General features: G+C 42.9%; 1 protein-coding gene across 7 annotated transcripts in view; it reads right to left on the bottom strand.

The window, feature by feature from the left end:
- LOC146990229 (C-myc promoter-binding protein-like) overlaps positions 1 to 25455 on the bottom strand; it is a 73535-nt gene extending 48080 nt beyond the window's left edge. For 5 of the 7 annotated variants that reach the window (XM_085770805.1, XM_085770834.1, XM_085770850.1 and 2 more), the window contains exons 1-3: positions 25141 to 25454; positions 6490 to 6820; positions 3733 to 3979 (exon numbers count right to left, since the gene is read on the bottom strand). In XM_085770805.1, coding sequence (XP_085626931.1) covers positions 3733 to 3979; positions 6490 to 6800 — 558 coding nt within the window. In that variant the 5' untranslated portion in view covers positions 6801 to 6820; positions 25141 to 25454. Of the gene's footprint in view, positions 1 to 3732; positions 3980 to 6489; positions 6821 to 13117; positions 13138 to 25140 lie in introns of those variants that run through there. The other 2 variants (XM_085770842.1, XM_085770816.1) reach the window with 2 other exon arrangements.
- Positions 25456 to 26933: the final 1478 nt, after the last annotated feature.

The raw sequence follows: 26933 nt of genomic DNA, 5'->3' as shown, positions 1-26933 counted from the left end.
ATTTCTGATTACATTTATTTGGATGCTCTGCTTTAGTAGCCACCTATGAGAAACTTAATTGGAATAGCTTGGATTTAATTAAAAGACGGCAAATCTTTCAATAGCAAGAACATCATATTTTAAAATATTCTGGTGGGTAGGCGTTTTCGTTCTTATTGAAGGGACACAGTATGAAGCTGGCAGGAAAATAAAGACAGAGGTCAAAGAGACAGATCTTCATCTGAATCTGAATAAGTGATGTTGCAACTACATGGCCAGTGTCTCAAACTTCAAAGCCACACAAGATTTTTTGAGGATAAAATTCTTAATGGAAATGCTGTGTTAAAGTCAAGTGGTTTTATAGGATCTATTTTCTCAGATGGCGGTGATGGAGTTTATGATTCGCTCTGTGAGCAGCACTACATCATCAGATTGGAGGTTAAAGTGTCACAAAGTAAGATGGCCTGGGGCTAGCTGGTTAGTATGTCCTTTTTTTTTTTCTGGGAAACGTAGGCAACTGGACTTGTATTTTTCTGGGAATGATGACCTGGATGAATGAGAATATCCATAGACTGGTTAACTTCAGTTGAGAAAAAGACAAGCTAGAGATAAGGGTTAAGTTTAATGATCCTGTCCACTGCTCTTGGTGAGTAAAGTGATGAATTGATGGTGATTTAAGTGATCAGCTGATAATGTTGACATTATCTATGTAGCAAAACCAAACTTGCAACACAATGCGGTAAAGCTGAGTATGCTCCACCACATTGTTGTTACTGCAATTCTTAATAGAGTAAAAAATGCAGGACAAAGATGTATTTTCCCTCCCTCCCTTCCCATCACAACCTTCAGTCCAACTCCACTCAGGGATGTGGAGCTAGACACTTAACCATTAGCATGTGGAGAGAAACAGTGATACTTCTGATAAACACACATCTGTGAGAGGAAGTAGGTCTTTGGCGACTAAAAGTCACATTAAATCTTTAACAATCTGAAGCATGGTCCCAGAGCGCCACTGAAATATTAAAATGGTCTTCACAGCTCCTGCATTAGTCAGATTGAAAAATTAGTGTAGCTAAATTCCCATTTTAGTGTAGAATCCCCATCTCCTCCTTCATGCACCACGAGTCCCTGTAGAAAATATAAAAACTCAAAACATTTCCTGACGTAGTCCCCCTCTGAGAAACTGTGCAGAGATTTTAAGACACACGTGCAGCCACACAGAGTTTCTCGGGAGAGTCATCTGGTCTATGAAACACAAAATGTAGACTGTGTGTGTGTGTGTGTGTCATTGGGAGAGAAAAGCAAAGAAACAAAAAGACAGAGAAGTAGGAAACTGAGAGAAATAATCTTAAACAGCACAAGTACTCAGTGCAAAGGAAACCGAGGAGATAAAACTCCAGAGACTCCACTTTCCTCTTCAAAGGAAAACAAGACTAAAACACCATAAACACATAAAGTATTTTTTTTTTAAACTTCCTGAGGCAATGTAGGATAGTTTTACACAATTTTCCGTAAGTGGAAGCACTAACCAGTCAAAGCAGCTCACCTAGGGGCTGAAATCTCTCTCCTAACTACTGCAAAAAACACAATTAACTCAGAGGAAGAATGAACAGGTGAGATGCAGTCTTTTTTTATCCTCAGTCCTGCAGAGAAGACATAGAGAAGATCCAATTAGCTCTAGGCCGTGATTTTCACAACACAACTGAGTCATTTCGAAACAGAAGAATGTGTGGTGGCTAAATCTGTGCTTGATCAGGCATGCTCATTGTCATTGCAAAAACGCTCAATGTCATTTTTGTATTCCTGAATAGTTCCCGGAGCTCATTTTACCGATTTAAGAGTCTCCTTTGAAACTCGTGAAGGAGGATTCAGGAGTAGTGAGGCGGAGAAGCTGAGGATTCATGACTTCTGACTAAAGAATACCTTGACATTTTGAATTTCAGACAAGGCTCAGATAAGATGAGATAAAGTCTGCCGAATTCAAAATGCCATGAAGTAGTTTCAAAGAAGAAACTCTATGTGATTTCAATGTGTGGGTGGAGGCTCTCGGCTACCCATTTTCTCTGCTGTCAAGAACTCCCTTTCACAACCACGGAACTGTGCAAAGGTTTTAGGTGTTTCAGATGGTCAGATTGTCCATCGTTGCATTTCATCAGGGAGGAATCCACGAGCAGCAAACTGGCAGCACGTCCAGCAGTGAAAACAACAACAACTTCACAGCTCCGTACTTTAACAACATGCTGTGCACTTGTTGCCACCTTCTTCTTCTGCTGGACCGAGGCTGATTTGAGCCTGAGTGAGGTCAACATGCAAGAGTTATTCAACCCCCAAACACATTGCACCAAGATCGTGGAAGAACCTCACTGCCAAATACAGAACTGAGAAACCTCTGCTGGTTTAAAGGTTGATTTGAAGAGGAACTATTCCAATTTTCTTTACCTCAACTATGCTACATCTTTACCTCAATTAAACAGCTTCGTAGTAATTGTGATGGTTCAATAAATTACCTGTAACTTGTTACAAGGGAGAATGGAGGCTCTCTGCCTTCCACGTAGCGTCTCTTAGCCTCCAACCCGGTGTCCCAGCTCTCTAATCCGTGATCTCTTGTTTATGACAGATAAGACTACACAAATATACACATCATAACATGTATTTGATAAATAATATTATCCACCGCTCCATGGATTTGCTTTCTCACTAGTTTTGTTGAAAACAAATGCACATGGCCGGGAGGAGGGTTAGCTGAACAGCAATAGTTTCCCTTTAAAGTGTTGACACTAAAAAATGTACATGTTTTATTGTTTTCTGTTCTGGTTACTGAAATCTGTAATATTAAGAAGATGCAGTCAGCATCATGCCGATCCCTCTTGCATGAATGATTGCAGCGTGAAGGTGAGTACGACTGAGCACCCTGGGCATCACTCATGAGAGAGCGTGTGGTGGTCGGACTGGGAAAGTAGTTCAGCTCTGTATGGATTCTAGGATCACCAGGAGAAGAAGAAAGAGCAGCCCAACCCTCCGTTAGTGTAAGATCATGTGGAGCTTTGAATGGGATTGATGAGGAGCATAATGGTGGTGGTATGATGCCCGAGACTAAAGCACTGGAAAATGCATGCAGCACTTTCTTATGCACACCCTAAATGACAGGCACACAGAGAGGGTTGTAAAGTTGTCAAGGATTGTTTGACAGTCTACTGGTTCTTGGCGGTCAGTCCGACTACATGCGACTGAACATAACCGACTGGTGCCATGGTGACAAATGACTAGGGCTGGGACGATATGCTTTTCTCCCGATTCGATTCTTCTACAATTTTTTGGATGGCTATTCGATTTCAATTGCGATTCTACGATATTGCCGATTCTCTCGATTTTTAGTCTGCATTTTTAACATTTATCTGCACATAAATACTGTAGGAGCCCATAAATTAACATACTCCATTATAAAGTGAAATTAAACCCTTTTCAAAACCTGTACTCCCTGTATGTAAAAAAGGCTAACAAATGCACATTGCACAATATTTAAAAAATAAATAAATAAATAAATTTTTAAAAAATCGATTTTTGAAAAGAAAATCGATTTTTGAAAAAAAAATCGATTTAAAAATCGTCAAAAAAGATATCACGATATTTATGTAAATCGATTTTTTCTCCCACCCCTACAAATGACATAAACAAAGGTACACGGTTTAGAGAGATAGATTAGAAACCACAGAAGAGAAGTATACATTTTCTATACGTGGGTGTCTCTCTCACCATGCTGCTGTTGAGATTCTTCTCCACCTTGCAGAAGGTGTGAGGAGGCGTCTCTCCCTTGCTGGGGATGATGATGCAGATGTCGGTGACGGCCAGAGCAGCGTGCGGCTGACTCTCGGGCGCCCGGCGGAAGGTGACGTAGATGCGCTGGGAGGAATTGCCGCTGATGTTGGCCGGACGACCGCAGGGTGTGGTCTGGATGAGGTGACAGCCCTGCTTCAGTCGTTCCTTCCACTCATACAGCACGCTGGGGAAGAAGAAGCAGAGCAAGGCAGTCAGCCAAAACGAGAAAAGAAAACTCCACATCATGGTGTAGTTATGAGCGAGATTCCCATGTAGAACTAATGAAAACAAGATGCAGTCATGATCTCACTGGGCCAATTAGGTGGAGTTCAAAATTTCATTGTAACATTGGGCATTTATCCCGGCTTTTCAGTCGCTAACAAATGGAGATGATTAAGCCAAATGTCTGTTTTGTTAGTCATGAGATCCAATGCAACATTTGATGCAATGTTGTATTTAGATGCAGCACAATTATATTCTATTCATATGCATCCTCACTGCTCCCTTCTTATCAATGGACCATCCTTTAAACTGCAGCAAAGACTTGAAAGATGTTAACTTTAGGTTTGTATGGCATCTACATTTCACAAGTTTTTTTATATAAAGAATTCAACTTTTTAAAATTAATTTGTAATTTGCTGTATCTGATATTTTCATACAGTCTGCATACACTGCAAGTCTATACAGTGTCAGTCAAAACATATTAACCCAGTCCAGCCTTACAATTAGGCACAAGGACACTCATATAAAGCACTTAGAGGACGAGTGCTCAGATTCATAGCAGTGATTCTAAACATGTGCTTCCATTATGCACTTATCGTCCATTACTCTGCAGCTCGACAAGCAACAATTTCATGGCTTTATCTGAGAGCTGAAAAAACTGAATTCAAAGTGGTCAAGTACAGGTTTTTTTGTTGTCTGTTGGTCCATTTCAGCACTTGCTGATGTGATGATTTGAGGCCAAACACTATGCATTTTTTCTCTGTTACCCTGTTACAGTAGAGTTTTTTATCAATTCAGTCTCCACCATCAGACCAAGCTAATTCTGCAGGATTTTAAATTGCCTCCTGTGTTTGCTAAAGTAGATGTTAACGCCTCTTCAAACTGTAGCTCTAGTTGTGAAAGCAGGTCATGGTTTTGTGCAGTATTTGTAAATGAGCTGGTCTTCATCTTTGCAGTGATAACCCAACCTCACAAGAAAAGAAAAAAAACATTAAAGGACTTATGAAACAAAACATACATCTTGAGTTCAAGTGAATATTTTTACACAAACAAATTTGACATCGCCTTAAGGTGTGAATAGGCTTTCATGAGAATGGGACGGACCCACAACCTAAACAGATAAAGCTTCTGACTGCAAGCTGTCACTGAGATTCAGGCTTAAAATGGACATTGATGGTTACACCTGTGCACACACACACACACACGCACACACACACACTCAGCTTCCCATTAGTCTGACCAGTGTCTGGGAGGCTCAGCCCCTCTGAGCTATCAGCACACAGAAGCTGCTGATACTTTCTGAGAGTGTCTGTGTCAGTGCCTGATAAGCACTGCACTCTGTAGAGTCAGAGGCCAGAGTTAACCACACCACCAGCCTCCGTCAGACAGAGGTGTGAGTGGACTGAACAAACGGTGCTGAATTCACACAGAAGATGCTGCTGAGGACGACAGACTGAACAGCTTTTCACAACACTCTGTAAAATCACAACAGGGAGGAGCTGCATGGGGGGGGGTTCACTTTTTTGTGCTTCTTTCGCACAAAATCCAGCAACAGCAGGGCAGAGATTCACAGCAGGTGGGAAACAAGCGGACAGACACAACAGAAACACAAAGCTTGCTGATAACTACTGGTAATTGGTAATTTCATTAGTGTTTTTATCGCTGAAACAGTTGATTCAGTTTGTTGATATCATAATGCTCAACTATGTGGCTAATTTAATCACTTTTCTAAACATATGTGAGGAAACTGCTGATTTTCACATCAAAGTTGACAGTTTGGCAGCTGGCATTTGAGGATGTCAGCTATATCTTTTGGAAACATTTTAAACATATTTGATACAATTAATCATTTAATTTGACAAATAATCTATATAAAAAATATACTTGAAGAGCTTGCTTGATTTTAACAGCTCTGACAACATCAGAACAGTTTCCACTAAAACTGTGTTGATGTTTCAAAAAGAAATTTCAGATATTTCAGCAAATTAAAATGGAAGTCACTGTATGTTTACCACAACTATCTTTGTGTACACTCTGCTGCCTCAGATGAAGCAACACCAAGGTGGAAACAACCAAACTCCTGCTAAAGTGCCTTTACTGTGATACCGTCACCACTGTGGCCAAAATAGCCAGTAACATTAACATCTGTAATTATGAGCTCAAATGGCTTCTCCAGTCCACAGTAGATTTTGTTGACATAAAACAACTGGATGAGAACTGGTTTTTTAAGTGGTGTTTTTTTTTTTTAAGTGTGATGGAAAATTCACAAAGACACCGGGACAGGAGAGAGTGTAACTGTTCAACATTATCAACAATAAGCAACTTCCCTCCAAGTACAAGACAACAGAGTATAAACTAGAACTCTAGACAGATCAGAAATAAAATGTGGACACTTGGGGGGATGTTATACACGGTTTCACGTTAATCAGTTGAACATATGACTGAGCAGATGGAGGCTCTTTTGGTTCTTACCCCAGGTCAGTGAGAGGCGGCTTGTCGCGGCCTCGCCTGTAGCACAGGAAGATCTGAGGCGCCATGAGGCCTCCATTGTTGAGATCGGCTGAATGGCCGCTCGGGGTCGTCTCTATGCAAGTGAACCCCGGTGGCACCTCCTCCCCCATGGAGCGGATCACCAGCGCCACATCGGTGATGGGCGCTTTGGGCTTGGCCGTCTTGTGGCAGACGTCATCAAAGTGGATCTCCTGGTCCAACGGCTTGGACGGGTCCGTCAGACCGGCCACCACAAAGTAGTCGGCTACACGAGGGCCTTTGTCCTCCATCATCTCCCATCCCCGCCGACTGCCTGCAGGGAGGAGAGACACGGTGAGACAGACAGAGAGGGGGGAGAGGAGAGAGAGAGAGAGAGAGAAAGGGGAGATTAATTTTCATTGTGGTAGCAGGTACAGACGGTTCTGGCGTCCTTGCTATGGCAGTAAAATAAAAATTCTGACAGTCATAAATCCCACTGGAGGGGGGCTGTCGAAGGGCATATGAAAAGAGAGGGTGAAAATGTGTGGATGAGCGGGGCAATGATTAGGTACCAGGCAGCCATTTACACTGCGGGCAGTTAGCCGACTGCTATTCACCAGATTGACTTTAGTTCACATGACCGGCTAAGGTTCGGCGTCCCGGCTCAAGGACGGCTTGACATAACATGAAGAGGACGGATCGTGTCTGGTGTTGGGGGGTTTTGAACCTTTCTCTAATTCTGCACAGAGAAATTGAGCAGTTAAAGCCTTGATGGCCTCACAGGCCTGAGTGTGCATTTTAAAAAGGGAGCAGTGAAGTGTTTCTTTACAGGCTGGTCCCACGTATAAACACTGCTGATGAGATGCCTTGTGATATCATGGAGCCTTTTAGTCACAGTGAACAGTTTCCTGAAAGGATAGTTCAACATTTTGAGGTAAATTCATGCAAAACCGCTGATGCACGTTCCCGTCAGGGGCAGTTTTTCAGCAAGCAGTCTCTGCATTTGCCTCGAAAACAACTCCGTCTGGTAACGTTCTGTTATTATCTCATAGCGTGGTGAATGTGCAGGTCACAACTTGTCCACCAGAGCGTTTTGGAGTTGTTGGATTGTGTATTTGATGAGTTTGATGAGGGAAACCAAGAAATCCCATGAGCCTCCGTAGCGTAGCGGCTCTGCTCCGCCGTTCTTAAAATAGCTTGCACCAACAATTAAAGGTGACAAACCTACTCCTAAAAGTATAGGGATTATGGGCCAATTTGCCAAAATGTTGAACTATCCCTTTAATATGTCCAAAGGAGGCCAGCACCTGACTGTATGACATCATCTACACATTTCTGAAGAAGCACAGGATGAAACATCTTCTGACATTATACAGTAGGTGGGAAAACAAGTTAGCACTGAAGAAAACATGTGATCTTCCAAGTTGAAAAATGATGACGCTGGCTGGGACCTTTATAAAGCTGTACAATCCTGTTTTTCTGGCAGGACATCACCACAAAAGTTCATTTAATTATTGCAGTTATGCTCAGAAATCCCCTTAAAAAGAGCAGAGAGGAGAGTTACAGCCGTGATCATCTGAGCCAAACAACGGTTCACAGGGTGATAAGGTCTGTTTCAGAAACACAGGAGGGAGACTCAACAAACACACTCAGAGTCAGCACCCCCCCTCCTGAGAAAAAACACTGAATCTTAACCACTGATCACTGAGCATTTGGGCCTAAAACACAGACAGTGAACGGTCAATGATGTGAGGAGAAACACTGCATCTCCAGAAACATCTGCTGCTGCAGGCTTTTCCAAAAAATGTTGACAACAATCTTTATTTCTTAACTTGAATTTTAGGGTTTATCATGTGAAAATGTCATTGAAATGACATTGCATATTACCTAACTCATTTTGGAGGCTTTTATCCAAAGTAATTTACACTTGAGGCAACATGGGGTTCAGTGTTCTGCCCGAGGACACTTCAGCACTCAAACAGGAGGATCTGGGGACTGAACCACAAATTCTGTGATCTGTTAAAAGCCCTATCACCTGAGCGCTCTGGCTCAGAGCCACCGCTGACCACTAAAGCCTTTGTCGAGTTGTTAGGGTAGGAGCTACATAAAGAGAGTAACACTAGACTTTTCTGTCCTGCCTCAAGCACTGTGCATTGAGTTTCTCTCTGATCAAAGAAATGCTAAGTTTTTTCCTCCATGAACACAAAACGACAGACAATAAATCTGGTCCTGACATCAACTAAGGAGACCCACAAGGATACACAACTCAAAGAAGAACTGAAATGTAAACCTGCTTTTTATTACTCTAACAATTTTACCCCATTATTTTTCAGTCTCTTGACATTATTGCCTTGAGCCTTGTGGTTAAAGCAAAATTACATAATATTCCTTTTATCTCCTCTTGACAAGGAGGTGCACATTATGCATAAAAGCGGCACAAAATGCTAAAGAACAAAAAAAGAATACAGTAAGACTGCTTGAGTGCACTTTTTTTTTTCACTGGGTGCAGGGATGTAAAGTCTCCGTGACCAGATTCATCCTTGGAGCCTCAGGAGTGCATCTCTGTGGGTTAAAGATAAAACTGAAGACCCTGCCAGTGCCCCCGCTTTTCTGCTGGTGAGTCGTGCAACAACACACCAGTGCAGTGGGTTGGTGACGGCTGGAATCAGGAGGTTTGAGAAATGTGTACCTGCACAGCAAGCACACGGCCTGGGGCTGAGATACAGAAGTCAATAATAAGGTTGGTCAGAATTTTGCATCGATAGCAAATAGTGGATGTGAAACCCACTTTCTTTCTTTAGAAACATTTCCAAGAGTTTTCAGAGTTTCCCAGTGTAATAGCGAATAATTCAACTGGACACGGCCTCTGATTCCAACCATATGTAGTAAGAGGGTGTGGGAGGAGAGGTTTAATTAGCAGGGCGTGTTAGCTCGTCTAAGTGTGTTGGCTCAGAGGAAAAGGTGAAAAAGCTGCCAACTCCAGTCTGTGTGATGTTATTCGAACACGACTCCAGCCGCCGCCACAGCTACATAAACCACTGTTAGTGCCTCCTTTCATCCGCCTCACCATCAGAGACCAGTATAAGTCCACAAGAGATTCAAGTGACAGAATATTTGACCTAGTATGTTTGATCGACTGCCCTGGTGAAAGCGTTTCACGTCGGTGTTTCTCTGTGACACATGTTGCGGTAAAACGGACCGTCAAGAAACACAAGCCTATAAACAACAAAGTTATCTTTAAAGGGATAGTTCAACATTTTGGCAAATTAGCCCATTGCCATAATATAGTTTTAGGAGGTTCGTTACCTTTAAATGTTGGTGCAAGCTGTTTTTAGAACGGTGGAGCAGAGCCGCAAGCTACGGAGGGTCATGGAATTTCTTGGTTTCCCTCAACAAACTCATCAAATATACAATCCAACAACTCCAAAACGTTCTCAAGGTAAATACAGAGACTGCTTGCCGAAAAAAACAACTCTGTCTCGTAACGTTCTGTTATTATCTCATAGTGTGATGAATGTGCAGGTCACAACTTGTTGTTGGATTGTTTATTTGATGAGTTTGATGAGGGAAACCAAGAAATCCCATTAGCCTCCATAGCGTAGCTCTGAGCAGCTCACGGCTCTGCTCCGCCGTTCTAAAAATAGCTTAACTGACAATTGAAGGTAACGAACCTACTCCTAAAACTATAGGGATTATGGCAATGGGCAAATTTGCCAAAATGTCGAACTATCCCTTTAAGATCAAATCAAGCTGATGCAACTCATCCAGAGTGAAAGCAGCAGTGAATGGACCAGAATCCCATTTGTTTTGTCTTTTTCAATCTAATGAGTTTTTGTATTCATTGTTAGCTATTTGAGACACATTATTTGTTGAAGAAAAGGGTTTGCTTACACAAATCTACCAAAAGCTGGCTGTTTATTGGTATAATGAAATGATCTTTGCAGGGTCAATGAGCCAAGCTTATATGCAAACAAAGAGCGATTTGTGTTTCTTTCTTTTGGCTGTCACATCCGGCTATTGACAGATGGTGAGAAAATGCTGGTTCACCGTGTTCTGGCTCTTACGCTCGGATTACAGATGCATCTCACCTCATCACTTCCTCGCTGCGAGAAACTGATGAGAAGACAGTCACGGCACACCGAGCTGATTCTCTGTGCCAAGCGATGTCTGGTCAGCTGTGATAAGCCAGAGGGGAGTGGATGCAGCTCAGGCCATTGGCCTCATCCACTTCTCATCCGGCATCAAGACCTTTAATCCAGTTTTTCGAATCTACCTTGATGTTGTTGTGGTTATCAGCTGGTCAGGCGGAGAGCGAGGGCCACACATCTGCACAGCATCCTGAGTCCAAGACCACAGTCTGTGCTCACTCAGCTTCCTGTCCAACACACACAGCCGGCTCATAAAGGTCCCTGAGACACTGGCTTTACTACACATTGGTGCAACACCCAGGAGACAGGATGTGGGACACGTGTTCTCTTTCTGACACGTTTACTCAGGAATGGAGCTTAATAAAAACATGCAAAACACAAAAGAGACTTGTCTCCGATTTCAAAATGAAAACAGTTTCACTGCGGCACTGATGCAAAGGGAGCCTCAGCTGGTTCAAACTGTTCCACTTCAAATCTTCATACTGATCCAGGTTATAGATTTTTACTTTACCACCACCATCATCACCAGCGTCTCTCTCCCTTGAAGCAGTGACAGAACAGCTGAGGCTCCATTAAAACAACGGCATTAGTGAAATAAGGAATGAGAAACCAGGGAAGCTCATAGTGGTGGAACACGAACACACACAGTCATATTACACCTTCATGTCTGCTCTCAACACCACCGTACAAAGCCTGCATGTGAGCCTGAATGTGGAGAGGCTGAAAGTCTGACAGCCTGAAGACAAGGTTAAACCGTTGTGTGTGTGTGTGTGTGTGTGTGTGTGTGTAACCACAAGGTCCAGGGTCACATTCTTGTATTTTACAGACATAATGAAAGGCAGAAAGTAATGTATTCAACATGTGAGGTTTTGTCAATACAAAGACAATCTGACTGTTCCTCATTTGAGAACAGATTCACAGCCTCTGCTGACGAGATTTTAAAAAGAAACTAACTATAGCATCATATGCCTTGTGTAATGAAATGAATTAGACAGGGTGTCTCCCACTGCTGTGGTTATCCCATTTCTTGCAAATGACTGCTGCTTTATAGATCCAGAGGGGGTTTTTAACATGAGCCTCCACTGACAAAACCAGACTTGGGTATTGTTTCATGAAGAACACAATGAGTGCAGTTAACTCCTCACTTGGTACAAAACTGAGAAACGGTGACCTAATTTATTGCAGTCCGATTCAAAGGCAGCAGAGAGCTTTGCAGTGTCACCTCCTGTTACACCGGCTACGGAGCCACATGACGAGCCAAAGAATGACACTCATCCGTGCCATGTTGTCAGCCTGCTAAAAATACGATGCAAAACCAAAGCAGCAGCACTGGGGCAACCATTACATAAGGATTGCATAAGTGTATATAAATATTTATATATACATATATACACTCACTGTACTGTATATGTGGGACAATCTTTGGACTCCCACTGAAATCAAACCTCCGCTGTTGTCTTCAATCCGCTCGCCCTATATTTCCAGAATAGAAGAAATCAATATTGCTGAGTTCACGACAGAGACACAAGTGACAGGCTGAAAAATGAATTCTGGGTTTCACAGTGTCTGCTTCCACTGAGCCATCAGCGAGGCTTCTTGTAAAGGTGATTGGAAGGTTTTATGGGTTACGCAACAAATCAAGCTGATCCAGACTATTCTACATTGATATGACGACATTAAAACTTCACCAAAATTTCACCCTACAAAGAGGCAGTTACCTTACAGATTACACACTAGACTAAAGACCAGAGTAACCCTCTCGTGGGTTGTCTGCCTCTGCCACTTAGACTCGTTTCAGATTGCAGTCCTGTGGCATCAGAGTCAAATACAATGTTTTCCATTTGCTTGAAATGTTGTCTTATCTTTTTGCTATTTTAATTGATGAGAGACAGGAAATGGGGAGGCAGAGAGAGAGGGGGAATGACACACAGCATGAGATTGCTCAAGTCGGGATTCGATATGGGACCGGCTGCAGCGAGGACTACAGCCTCTGTATACGGGACGCCTGCTCTACCAACTGAGCTAAACAACGCCCCAAAATGTTGTCATATTTGCTGTGAAGAAATTCGTCCTCAAAGTGCTTGTGTTCACAAGGCCAAACCCGGTTTGTGATGCCACAAGGGCCCTGACCTTTGGCCAGTATGTGGCAAATATGAAGAAGTTCCATCAAGTCATACTGAAATGACACACATAGCATAGGGACAACCCAAAAACAATATGCCCCCAGCTATCCAAAGCTTTGACTTTAGGTGCATTAAGTGCTGAGAAGGCAGAACAGCATGAAACACCCATGTATTACAGATTTAGTCCATGGTATTACATGAACAGAGCATCAGTGGGTTTCCTCCCAGGAACTGTATCCAAACACGTCAGAGCTGTGACTCCCTGACACGTAAGAGTAAAAAATCTGCGCCGCAGTTTACATGGCCTAATCCAAATGACTTGATTTGCTGGCTGTCCTACTTCTCCCCTGGCAGACTGACCTGGAAGGGAAAGCTCGACTTGGTCTTGAGGTTAACGCCCAGAGAGAAGTGATGGCTGGAAAGCTGTGAGCTTTAAGAGAGGATGTGTTCAGGTCTGAAGCCTCTTTAAAGATCACCAGAGCCCCACACAACGGTCCTGAAGCAAGACAGAATATATTCATGCGTTTCTTAATCATGTATGACAAGAGGACATTTATTACCAAGCCCTTGAGATGTGGTTTTCCCCCAAGATATTGCAAACTATTTGTCTTTGTACAGAGTGAAATCAGTTATTTGACTACAGAGTACCTGAAATGATGTGGTTCATTTGCTTTAAAGGTTCTTGATTCAGTGGCTCAGCTGAATGCACAGATTATCTGGGTTCCGGCTGATTCTCTACAGTAATCACACAGGATGGAGGGCAGTGTGGGAGCCAGAGAAACAAGAGAAACAAGACTTTGGTGGAAAAGCACCACAGGCCCCCGAAACTTTAAACTCGGCCACATCAAGGGCCCGGTGCCAGAGCCGTAGACAAAGCTTCCCAGACCAAACCCGCTGACTTATAACCACAGCAGGAGTTCAGGGAGGAGTTCGATAAGATGTCCAGACCCAACAGGCCTTCAGTGGCTTCCACTAGGTTTTTTTGTTTTAAGCCAACGTGACAGAGGGAACGATTTCCAGCTGTCTCGAGTTCACGAGAACCGGGGGCCAATGAAACTCACCAAAGGGACTTCTTGTTTTAAGGCTCGGCGAGCCAAGTCGCTGCTCTCGGGGCCCAGCTGTGTAGACACCGAGCGCGGAGACAGCCACAGCAGGGCAAACACGTGGAGGAGGTGAAAAGGAATGTGCACAAGAACATAAACACAAGCCAGTAGGAAGCCACATTAGCCAAGCATCTGCTTCCAGTTAGCCCAGAGGGGTGGGTGTTTGGCTCCGTACCTTTTCACGGCATCAGGTCGTGTAACATCTTGGAGGAAAGATGACCTCTGTGAGAAAGAAGACAAACTGTAATCGCTACACAGGACCTGCTATTTAACCTTAATCAGACAAATAAAATCTAATGAGCAAGGGGGTTTTAATTCCTCCTGGCAGAAGTTTGCATCTTGATTCCAAAATAACAATCAAAAGACACAAGAAGGAAGCGACAGGATACATCCATAGAGCAAACTTGCCATATTTACTGTTGGTACTGCAGAAAATGTATCCAGTATCAGCCTGTTTGGCAGATAACAGTTTTTTTCCTGGTATCTCTGTCAACTTAATAACAAAACAAGTGGCACTGTAGATGCACTTTAATAATTGTGTGTATGAACTCTGAGATATTATGCAAAACAGAAGGCATTAACCTTCGTCAACAGATATTTCATGTTTTAAATTAGATATGCGACCATCTTGTATTTGCCAGCTTGTGTGTGTGTTTGTGTGTGTTTGTGTGTTTGTGTTTGTGTTTGTGTTTGTGTGTGTGTGTGTGTGTGTGTGTGTGTGTGTGTGTGTGTGTGTGTGTGTGTGTCTTCTTGAACACCAGCCTGAATCTAATTTTCTCTGAGAGACTAATGAAGTCAATCTCATCTTATTTGGGTGGCGGTTCATTTCCTAACAAGGTAAGAATAAACACACAGGTGATGTATTCCTCTTCACTGCCAAACAAACATTCACTGTGTGTTTTTTTGCAGCAGCCAAAACCGATGGCGATGGCGGACCAGAGACTCATCAGTTTGGGTAAAGGAGTCACGACTCTCCACCAGACTGGCAGGAAGTCAGAAGACTTACAGCAACAAGTTTAGTTTAAATGGCTTAAAGAAGTGAATTTGTAGCCAAGTTTGGTATTTATCTAACGCTGTCAGATGAAGGTTTTTCTTCAGACATTAAAAACAGTAATACCAACAACGCCTCGGTGGGTGTTGACACTCACTACATTTATAGCTATATCAAGTGGAGAAAAAGCCTTTGGGAAGCAACTATCTTAAACCACAGGGGCTATAAATTCTATTGTTTCTCTCGTTATTTTTTATTTTTCCCTCATAATTTCCAACCTCGCCTCCTGCATAACCAAACAAGAGGGACTTTCTGTCTTATTAAAAACAGAAACCCTCTGAAGTGTCTCGGCTTAGTGAACAAAAATACTTTCAAGCAAGCATTAGGATGAGAGAGCTTCAGCTATGGCACCACTACACCTACGGAACGACTCACCTTGACTTGAACTGAGACAGTTGTCAAAGCAGGAGGAGGATGCTCAGGGTCACACACTCACTGAGCTTATATCCATTACCACTCACTGCCTGCCTTTACATAAGCAGTGTTGCTAATGTAAGTGATCGTGATGCAGAGGAGGATCAGTGGGTAAAAAAAGGGAAACAATAATGTCAGTGTTAGCAATTCGTGCCCTGCTGGGACCGACCTATACAAAGTATGAATATGTTAATGGTACTTTCGGTCGCATCGGTGTTAAAGCATTGATGAGCATACAAAGTATCTTTAAAAACTCTGTGCAAGGTCTTGACCTAAATTTCCTGGAGATGCAGTGAATTAAGCAACCTTCATCTCCTTAGTATGAGACTGTGATGTGTTGGTTAGGGATAATTAAGCAGAAACTATGATGGATGTGGCAGCAGCAGGAGCATCAGACGCAGCAGTGACAGACTTTACTCATCCATTTAACATCAGCAATATCTGATTATGTAAAAAAAACACATAAACAAAACACTTGCAGGCAATCAAAAAGCTGCAGTGTAGACTATTGTCACATCTTTGTTGTGCGAGACGTGTCTCTGTCACAAAACAGACTCCCCTCTGTTTCTACAAATGTATCAATCTACACAAAGTACATGTAATCAATGAGTGTAAAGACACAGTGAAAACAAAACATCCAGACTCCCTTCAAGTGACTGTTTGTGTCTGTGTCAAAGCTCCAGAGTAGTATGGGCATGGCTGGGTATGATTAATCAATGATCAATAACTGGTTGTTATGAATTTGTCAATCACGTGAAATCTAACGTGCATAGTAACTACTAGGTTGTATCGTGTATTGTGTCCTGAAGCAGTGCAATCGATTTCAGATTGTGGCAGCAACCACCCGGGGGCGCTATGTAAATTTCCAAAAAAGAAAACTGAAAACCCAGCTGAGGCAGACGATGCAGGTGAACATGAAGTGAAGTGAAATTGGTGTGAGATCATTGTGAGCTAGAAAATAATGACACTGCAATGTTGTGTATAACTACAACACAACAACAACTCTAGTAATCCATTTCCACAGGTTATGACCAACCCTGGTCAATGAACCCTCTCCCCTGGCTTCACTATAACTTTTTCTTGGACAAGGAAAAATACAGTTTCTTTAGTATTTTATGCCAGAGTAGGCCTGTTCGATTAATCCATGTTAAATCGTAGTCGGAGGACGATGTTAAGAACGTGTCAATCGTAAAAACGATTTTTCACTTTAACTAGGGTAATTACGGTACAGCCATAGACTGTAAAAAGAATGGACGTAGCGTCCGTGACGTCACCCATTGGTTTGGGGGTAATAGTAAAACTGTGGAGTTTAAAAAAAATTCACCCCGCTCAGAGTGTGTGCGGGGGTAGAAACTATCGATTGAGAACAAAAAAATAAAATGTACCAGGCTGTAAATATGTTTTTTTAAGCTGTAAAATCGGCTATTTTAACATGGGGCTCAATTGGAGTTGCTCCCTTCTGGAGCCAGCCCCCAGCGACAGCCGAGGGGATTACAGCTTTTTGAATGCGGAAGGTACAGCCCCCGTTCATGTATCTGGGCTGCACTGGGTTGCCGTAGTGACTTCCCACACACTGTAAACAAACATGTCGGCGTTCGTTAAGGCCAGCGAGGATTTTGTTGCCAAAGAGACCAATGGCCCATTTCCACTACACATTACAGCTCTACCAGGCTCGACTCAGCTTAGGTCTTTTTTCATTACACCTACTTAGTAGTTCCTCTTTAACGGGGGTAGTCGTCATACCACGGCGGCTATAGCCACGTCGTCTCGCTCTCTTTTTTCAATCCCCTCGTCAGCTCCAAACTCACTCGTCTGCACCTCGATTACGGACCACAGCGTGGTTTTCCACACAGCAGCCATTTAACTCACATGAAAGAACAACAACAGTCTCAGTACAGATCAGTGGTCACTGTTGCCGGTGTGTTTTCCAAAATTGATTTGATTCTCGTGTTGAACGTCACGTTCACGACTCTTCCAGTGACGACGCTCTGGCCAATCAATAGTGTTCTATAAAAATGATTTCTTTGCCTTTTGTCATTTCACCAAAAAAAAATTGTAATCGGAAATCGGGTTTTGGGAGAAGAAAATCGGGATTTTAATTTTGGGCAAAATGAAACAGCCCTATGCCAGAGGCATTTTTTTAATATATGGATCGATAATTGGTTGTTTATATTACCAATAACTGAATAAGGTCAAATGGCCATCCATAGTGGTCACCAGGAGTTAACCTTTGGATTTAAACTCAGTTTGTACTCTGATAGTAGGTCTGTCCCTGAATCAGTTTAGAGTAATACCTTGTGATGTATGAACTCTGACAGTGTAAACATTATAACTGATGTGCTCATTTAGTTAATTCTGTGGTTAAATCGTTGTCAGACAAGTTTGTAACTTGTTGATCCTGTATTATTACATAACATGATGCAGTTTGATGTAATTTCAGTTGACAGAATGTGAGTTGACACTAGGTCTTATTATTACCTGATGACATGAATCATTGTCTTTAGGTGGCAGACTTGGCTGGTATATACTGGATCTGCAATGAGCTAATCCTGGCTGTAATCAGGAGCTGTGCTGGCAGAGGAGCCGCTGGTGATGGCAGTAATGGAGGTCGGAGTCGGTGACTGAGTAGATACATGCTTCAGTGATGCTGAAAACGCCGCTGGCATTTCATCTGCTGAGTCTGGGACAGGTCTTGGGGACAGGTATCAAGGTAAATTTGGGGATCACAATTCCCAGGCTTCAACCATACGCAGGGTGTTGCCATACAGTATTAGCACAGAGATGTGCTAAAGCAGAGCCCTGTGGGAATTAATACCATGTCTCCAGGAAACCTGATCTCACCGACCTGCCGACTCTCCCAGCCTGATCTTTTAATTCCCTGGTTGGCACAAAACCATTCTTAAGGCTGCTGTTTTGCTTTTGAGAAAGACATAAAGTGATTTGTGCAAACATGCACATTTGTTTTCCTGTGTGACCTCTTTTAATTTGCAGCTTGTTAACAGTTTTTACTCACTGATGTCTTAAGACTTTAATGATAAGAACTAATTTCTGTATGACTGATTAGAAGAAAAAAGACAGCGGGGAATAATCCTTGTACCCTTGTGCCCAGGAGACCACACAACAGCAGAATAATATGAGAATAAGACAATTACAGCTTCAGCAGTGAAGCCTTGGCTGTTGCAAAGAAGTTTTAGCCAATTCTGCTGCACTACAAGTTTCCCCCAAGTGGAAAATCTGAGTTTTAATGTAAATTAGCAAAGGAAAAAAATGTGCATACTTTTGTGCATGTGAATGCCACTCTATCCATATTAGTCAAAGGCTCTCTTTGTTATATCTTAAAATGGCAAGCATAAGTTACTGGATCTCTGAGTAGGGATGCGTCTAACAGTTTCCTTCCCTGGTGTCACAGTCTATTTTAACTTAATATTTCAGATCATATATTGTTCTGGTTGTAATTTTTTTCAATATATGGATTAACACCTTTCAGTAATTCAAAAGAAGAGTCAAAATGTGTCTTCTTCAGGTCAAGTTGTCTTATTTGAATTTAGTGTGTTCTTGCCAGAGATGCAACAATGCAAAGATAATGACAAATTGATTACAGTTTGCAAGATGAAACTGAAACATCAATGCCAGTGCAGTAAAACTTGACACTTCTCAGTGGATTCATCAGTCTAAGCACCTGTCCGGCTCTTCAATTTTTTAAAGCCATTTATTTTTCACAGAACTAAATTTCATTCCCACAAACTGCAGCCTGCTGTATGTGTTATTTGTCCAACACCAGATGCCACCCACCAAACCAAAGACACATCCTGCCTTTCTCCATGCAGACAATACTCTGAGCTTACAGCTAATTAGTGTTTGTGGATGGTATTCCCTGGGAACATGTAATCCTGTTCTGCGCGCAAATCAATAGCAGCTTTTCTTTTCTAATACAGTGTCTCCTTTTGGTTACATTTTGCATAAAACTCAGTGCTGTGACCATAAAATGACACTTAATCCCCCTCTTCTCACCAATTAAACATCTGTTCTGTTTCCAACAAGTATTATTATTATCAAGTCTGAGTACAATCACAAGTGTCTCTGTAGCAGTAAGTCGCATGTTACATGCATTGGGATCCAAAGTGATCCCAAAGACCCATGTAGGGCTGGGCGATATAACGATCTCGATACGGGATCGCGATAAATCTTTGAACGATTTCGATAATAAGCTATGGCCCTATTCCTCGATATCACATGAAAGTAAATATGCGCGACAGCAGCCGGCCACACTTCCGTCTGATACTCCGCCTCCTGTCCTGAGCATGCAGAGCTTGTTTGAGCTGCTGCAGCTAAAGGGAGGAAGGATAAGATGGATAGATAGATAGATATACTTTATTGATCCCAAGCTGTGATAAAGTGAAAGTTGTAAAAGAGGGAGGAAATGAGTGGAGGTGGAGCCGATGGCAACTGAAGCGATTGTGAACGTGTGGAGCATCAGTTCGTCTGTCCCGGCTAAAGAAGCCTGTCAGTGTGGAGTCAGAGCAACCTGATGATAGCCTACCACGGTCAGAAAGTGGAGGAAACACGGAGCTGCTTGTGACGTTTATTCTGCGGTAACATGTCTGTTTGCTCATGTACAGTGTGAAGAACATGCGCTAGCAGGCTCAGGCCCCCACATACTCCGGCGTATTTGACTCCGCGGATGTCCGCGCGCACTCGAGGCAGACGAGGACCCAAAGCGGGCGTCCGCCGGTCCCTTCCGTGCAAAGCTCAATTTTTATGACCGCGCGGACTCAATCTGTTTCAAATGTGATACTGTATGCTTGCCTATGAAACCGCAAAAGTCCGCGGACAGTGCGCGCGGAGTCAAATCCACTCACAGTATGCGCAGACAGCCTCTCTCCCTCCCTCTCTCTCTGTCAGCGCCGCGCGCACACACACACGGAGCGTCGCGTCGGAGCGGTGAAGTGAAACAACAACCTGCAGATCACCTGAGTTGACGTGAACTGCGCTCGTGGTTACCGAGTCAGATCAATAAATAGGCTTTATGCACAGCTCCACTACTTCCTGAGCTCAAACAGGCTCCTTTCCTTCCTGTCTTACATTATTGGACAAACTGATGAATCCAGGTGTGTCTGACAGTTGTTGTGACTACTGAGGTCAGAGTCAGACACACCTGGATTCATCAGAGTGGGCTCGGCATAAAGCCTGGTGTCAGAGCAGCTAAATAGCTAAATATTTGTCTACAACCTGTTCAAATAACTAGAAAGACTAAAGCCTCATGATTGACACATTTTAGAGCTGATGTATGGTAGAAAAAAGACAACAGAAAACAACAGCAACAACAATGTAAATCAAATCAAACTGTGGATTATTGAACTGTTCCACCCTTAATGAACATTAAAGTGAACTCATGTCATCCTCCCAAACTGAACACATTCTCTGGTTTCTTCAGGATTCAGTCAGGATGCTGCTTGAACTGGCAGCGGCAGCAAAAAATACATATCGAGACGATATCGAGAATCGATCAATATGGAAAAACATATCGTGATAACGTTTTTTGCCATATCGCCCAGCCCTAGACCCATGCATGACCCATTGATCATTTTGCAGCAGTGGCAACCACCTCACTGTAAAATGACTTCTACCGCTGCAATGCCATGAAGTTGCAAAGTTTCAGTTGTGACTCTGAGGGATTTTGATGTGACGTGGTGACACATGGTGACAGTAGGGCTGAGGTAAGAGGGAGACAGAAAAGAAAAGGAGAAAAGAAGAGAGAGAAGGGTGAGTTTAACTGGCTAACATTGCATTAGAGAAGCTTTATGATTCACATAAACATTCACCATGTATTCTCTTTTGATGTTCATGGCCAACTAATTATTAATATTAATTAAAATTAATTTACTGTTCACATATAATTCAAGCAACCTGTCAGTGTTAAGACTACTTCAAAGAGAAATATTTGAGAGGCCATATAATATTGGCATCTGTAAATAGAGTTGGAGCCAGTGCTTTTATTCAGGCTACGTTTTGATTAAATAACCGACTCGATGAAACACATCAGCCAGGAAATACTTTTTCTCCCGACACGAAGGTCATGGTTCAAAACATTAAGTTTATAAACTTCAATAATATGCACATGCTCAGTTCACTCATGGTTGTGTAGCGGTGTTGCAGAGAGAAGGATCTTCCCTCTCTAACTACAACAACAAGTTATCACAGAATTAACATTAGCTGATATGACCTGCCGCCAGTGACATTTGTCATTTTAACTGGCAAAAGTAACGCTCAACACCAGCGAAGAATGAGAACCCGCTAACTGAAGGTTAGCTGAACTTCTGATTAGCTAATGGATTTTAGCACCAGAGCGAGTGAAGCTGTGTATTTTTACCTCCTCAGTGTCAGAGTTACACACTGATTTTCACTGGCTTATGCAGCAGGATGCTGAACTGTCAAAGCCAGCTGTCTGGGAGAGGAGGAGCTGCAACAACCGCAGGGACAAGGACAACAACACAGCAGAGCCGAGTGATCAGAATACGGCCCAATACCAATCCCTGAGAACTCCATACAGAGTATAGACAAGGTCTTGTTAGTTTATTTACTTGTGCTGAGACAGATGTACTCAGGTATGATAAAGGTTAAAAAATAGGAGAAGAAAATTTAGAGTATTGTTAATGACTCATAAAAGGAAGAAATGAGTCAAACATCAATGTAAAATCATTCCCTTAAAAAGCTTAAATTAAGGGGTATTATTAGTTTCACTCAAGTGTAACACCCTGTAGGCTCAAGCCTCCTCATCAGCCTGTGCATCAGTGCTAGAGAGGGGTAGAAAATACATCATCTCGTATAATGTCTCAAATCTCCATCACTGCTTCATCACAAAACAACTTCCAGAGGGAAACAAACTTGTGTAGCCTGGAAGTGAAGGCTGGCCTACAGTGAATCTCCACAAAACATAAATTAATAGAGGAAATTAAAGGGACAATGAGGAGTTTGTATTTGGTTATTAAAAAAAAGTCTCATATTAATGTGGATGAATGTACGCTACCCACTCTTGTAAATGGGTCAATTTTCAATAAATATATCGTTTTGTCTCTATCGTTATTTTGTTATTATTATTAGTGGTGGAAATGCTGGGCGAGCCGACCAGCGTTTCCTTACTTTCGGTTTTGCGGACGCTGCCCGACGGATCATGGGAATAACGCCGCCAAATTGCCGTTTATGGTCGGAACTACAACAGTATCTGATTGTCTTCGAACCTCTGACTTTAATTCTTGATGAATGAAAACATTCTTGGCAAGATGTCCGTCTTGCGCCGGTCCAAGAATTTCACCGTGCGCACGGAGGCTCATGGTAAATGTAGTGTGAAAACACTTCGCTTTCAAAAACTCCTCGTTGTCCCTTTAATCAAATCAAATCAAATCAATCAAATAGCCTTTATTGTCATTGCAACAGACAATTTCAATGAAATTTGTGGTGCCACATCCATTTCAGGGCTAAAACAGACTAAAACAAGCTAAAAAAAAAAAAAAAAAGTAATACTTCCTCTGCCAGGGGAAAGCTGTCAACACAGTTTTAACTTCAGACATTAAGCATGCTGTTATGTAGAACAACTTTAAGTGCATGCTTAAGTGAAATACACAAACATCCCTCCAGCGTGACACTGGTGAGCAGCTACATTCTCTCACAGCTCTATAGTGAGATTCCTTTTTCCCCACTTTGTTTGTGTTCGTTGAGTTACACAAGACGGTGGGGATCCCATGCTCCCCAGGCCTCAGGTATTGAAGCCATCACTGCCACAGGGGGGCACAGTCTGTGTCAGTTATATGGACAGCAGGCATTAACCCCGAGGGTGGGGTCAGGGTGAGAGGAGCCAGGGTTACTGAGTGTATACCTGGAGTCTTCAATCAGCTAAGCAGCAGACGACGTCTAGCTGTCTGTCTCTTTGATCTTTTACTCATGGCCGTAAATCCTGTGCTTACCACTACACGGCCCAGTCCACCACCAGATTCAACCAACTCAATGCCATAAGGGCTCACATGTGCCAGACGACGGTGCCTTCATTCAAAATACGGCTCTTTTTCCCCTCTGGCATTCCAGCAGGGCGCCCTCCTGCCCTCTGAACATGAACAGACAAGGTAGTAAGAGAGAACACAAACACCCCGTCCATCATTTGCACAACAGCAAAATCTGGCCATGAAAATTTCCATATGTGGAGAAAGTAAGACTTGAATGAAAAGAAGAAAAACACACACACACACAGAGCAGGCAGAGGATTTATAGAGTTACAGTGTAGGTTACCTTTCTGGTATGTGGAGCTGAGGTTTTCAAATGACAGGCTTGAGAGTATTTCTGTCACATGTATGATTTGACCAGACTTGCCTGTCCCGTGCGACACCGCTAAACGATGCAGGAGGAATTTTTTGGGGAAGTAAACCTCCACAAAGTTAAGCCCTGATGGCAGGCAGCCGTCACCACTGCTGATCTCTTATGTCAGAGAGAAGTAGTGAGGGGGCTGGTGGAGGACTTCAGCTCACTTTCCTTATCCTGCACTGACAGAATTTCTCAGACATACGGCACCATGCAGAAGTTTAAAGCTCTGCAGGTTCTTATTTGTGCACTATCATCAGGGAAAACATCTCAATCCCAACGAAAATGAGCCAAGATTTGATCTTCAGAGACAAGAGGTTCTGCAGCAGATGGTCTGGTCCCCACAGAGCACCGATCTCAACATCATGGAGACAATCTGGGATCACGTGAAGACAGGAGACACTGACACAGACTAAATCCACAGAACTGTGGCAACTTCCTCTAGATGCTAAATTGCAAAGCACATTGAAAACTCCATGAATAAATAAAAACTATTCATGGAATGATTACCACATGAATCCTGGGATTAGATTTACTGCCTACAGGTTTTTCGCAACACTGTATTTGCAGTTTTGGCACACAATCAGTGAATGCATTCTCCTGACATGCACACTGGATTTATAAGGATGCATTTGCATACAAACTGTCGGAAACCAGAAAAACATCCAAGATCACATTTTCAAATCTGTTGTTTTCATGCGACTGCCAGTCAAAATCCCAAAGCTATTCGGATGGATTCAACCCAGAGGCAAGCAGGGAATCTTAATATTTAAATGGCTTGACATTTTCAAGAACCTTTTAATCAAAAAAACACATGAACAATTAATCCATCATCAAACCTGTTCATTTACAACCGATTGTTTTCTGTGTTGACTAATCTATTAACTCAGTTCTACATCAGACTGCTCATAGCAAAATATAAGAAAACACCAACAGGCTTCGCAAGCAACAACTAACCTACCCCATGCACCTTCTGTGCAGCTGCATGAAACTAGGGTTAAATAAGACGTTTATTCTGCAGGGCAAACTGAGCGACCTAAAATATCCCGAGGCAAAGGGATGTGCACGGCGAGGGCAGTGTTTTGGGGTTATTTTTAGCACCAAACGCCTGCATGCTCGTGGTTAAAACAGACGTATTTCACCGTCACCGCACGACCCGAGGTCCTAACAACCTGTGGCACGGTAACGTAACGTTATGAGCTCCGGAGACGAGCAGAGGTCGGACCCACTCGGGGAAAGCGTGGGAGTCGTCGGGGTCAGATGCTCCGGGGGCAGAATTGTCATTTAGCGACAGTTTATCAACTACACAACATGAAACACATGTAATTAAAAAAAACACACACAGCGCAGGCGAGGTGACAGCGCTAGCATGAGGGATTTGTAGCCGGCTGTAGCAGCAGTTAGCAGCTGTTGGCCAAATCCCTCCGCAGTCAGTCACTCGCGGTAACGGTTCATCATCTACTTACCCCGTCTGTGAGCGTCAAATTAGTCCCCGCACACACACGCACAACTTCAGCCGGTGTCGTCTACCGGCGCTGCTTCATTACAGCGCTGTCTGTCGGAGCCGGAGAGGAGGAGAGGTGACCGCCGAGGAGGCTGCTTGTAGTTATAGTTGGGGGTTTTTTAATCTACGTGTGCGTAGACAGATTTGTCCCCTCCGTGTCAGACTTTAACCGTTAGCTGTCCAACCGACCGAGGCTTCTTCTGTCAGTCACCGAGCCGAGCCGGCTGTCCGCTCCGCCGCCATCTTGGTTGTGATGGGGAATCCGCCGTCTCCCTCTCTCACTCTGTCTCCCTCTCCCCCTCTCTCTCTCTCTCTCTCTCTCTCTCTCTCTCTCTCTCTCTCTCACTCACACACACACACACACACACACATCTCTGTTACATAGCCAGTGCGATATCTTTCATTATGATCTACCTCTTGGTGACCAGTGTTTGCAATATTGCCTCATTCTTATCTCTAATTGTATACTTTTTTATTTACTTTTTGAAACTGGCCTTATTGTGTCCATCATTAATAAAGAGCCCCTATAATTGCACAGGCCTAAACAATGGATTTTTTTTTATGATAAATAGGCCTATAGGCCCACTCCAGTGGTGGACAAATAGGCCATAGGCTACTATGCAGGCAAACTGGGCACAGGGGCCAAAAGAGTGGACCAGGCAGAACGTGAGCATGTTATTTGATGGTAAGTCAATCAAATAAGTGCAAGGAGATTTCATTGGTCGCAAAGAGACTCAAATGGCCACAAAGAGGTGCAAAATGACCACAAAGAGTCACATAAAGACCACAGAGTGACACAAAATGATGACAGAAAAAGGGCCATAGAGACTATGCAAATTGGCTATAATAGACCAAAAATGACCAGGAATAGTCACAGAACATCTTCAGAGAGATGCAAAACAACTAAAAGACACACAAAATCACAACAATTCTATATAACCCCAAAACAGGGCAATTTGGCATGAAGTCATACTGAATGGGTGCGGGGGCTTTTTACCTGCCCTCAGGGACACATTTTCTTATGATCCATCTATTATAGATGGAGGAAGAAACTGATGTTAATTGATGTGAAGTGTACAGAGGACCCAGAGCAAATATTAAACACTCTGTGGCCTGGGTTGTCCTCTGTGAGAGGTTGGATGAGGACTGAAAAAAGGGAAAATATGTATGAAATATTTTTCTACCTGACCTGGAGGGTCATGAATGAATGTCAAAGAGATTTTTACTGAGGAGTGAATTGCATTTTCATCCCCAGGAAGCAGAAGTGTGGTTTTGGGCTGCATCCAAAAACCTCCACTCAAAAAATGAGCTTTGTGACTTTTGAAGCCGTGTCACAATGGAGATGCATTAATGCACTGTTGGTTCCTGTATTTCTGCAAGATTGATGTTTTATATTTGAGTCCAGTGTCACGATTTCTAAATAAGTTATGTTGTTTCCATCAGTAGAGCAGATGAGACACATGCATTATGCAGAAAATTTGAGTGATTATGCAATTAGTTTTAGTTTGTTATGTGACTTGACAATAGGTTTTGTTCTTATTTGAATAATTACTTTTTAATCAGTGAGGTGGTTTAATTATAACAAATGATGCACCAAACCTGAAACATTAATTTATTCATTCATTTTCTATACCGCTTATGCTGCACTGGTCACAAGTAAGCTGGAGCGTCAGTGAACTTTGGGCGAGAGGCGGGGTACAGCCTGGACAGGTCGTCCCTCTATCGCAGGGTTAACATATGGGCAACTTAGAGTCG

Source organism: Trachurus japonicus, chromosome 3 (assembly GCF_045865225.1).
Source record: "Trachurus japonicus isolate A0001 chromosome 3, Traja_1.0".
NCBI classification, from domain to species: Eukaryota; Metazoa; Chordata; class Actinopteri; order Carangiformes; family Carangidae; genus Trachurus; species Trachurus japonicus.
This window is presented reverse-complemented; position numbering and strand designations above follow the sequence as displayed.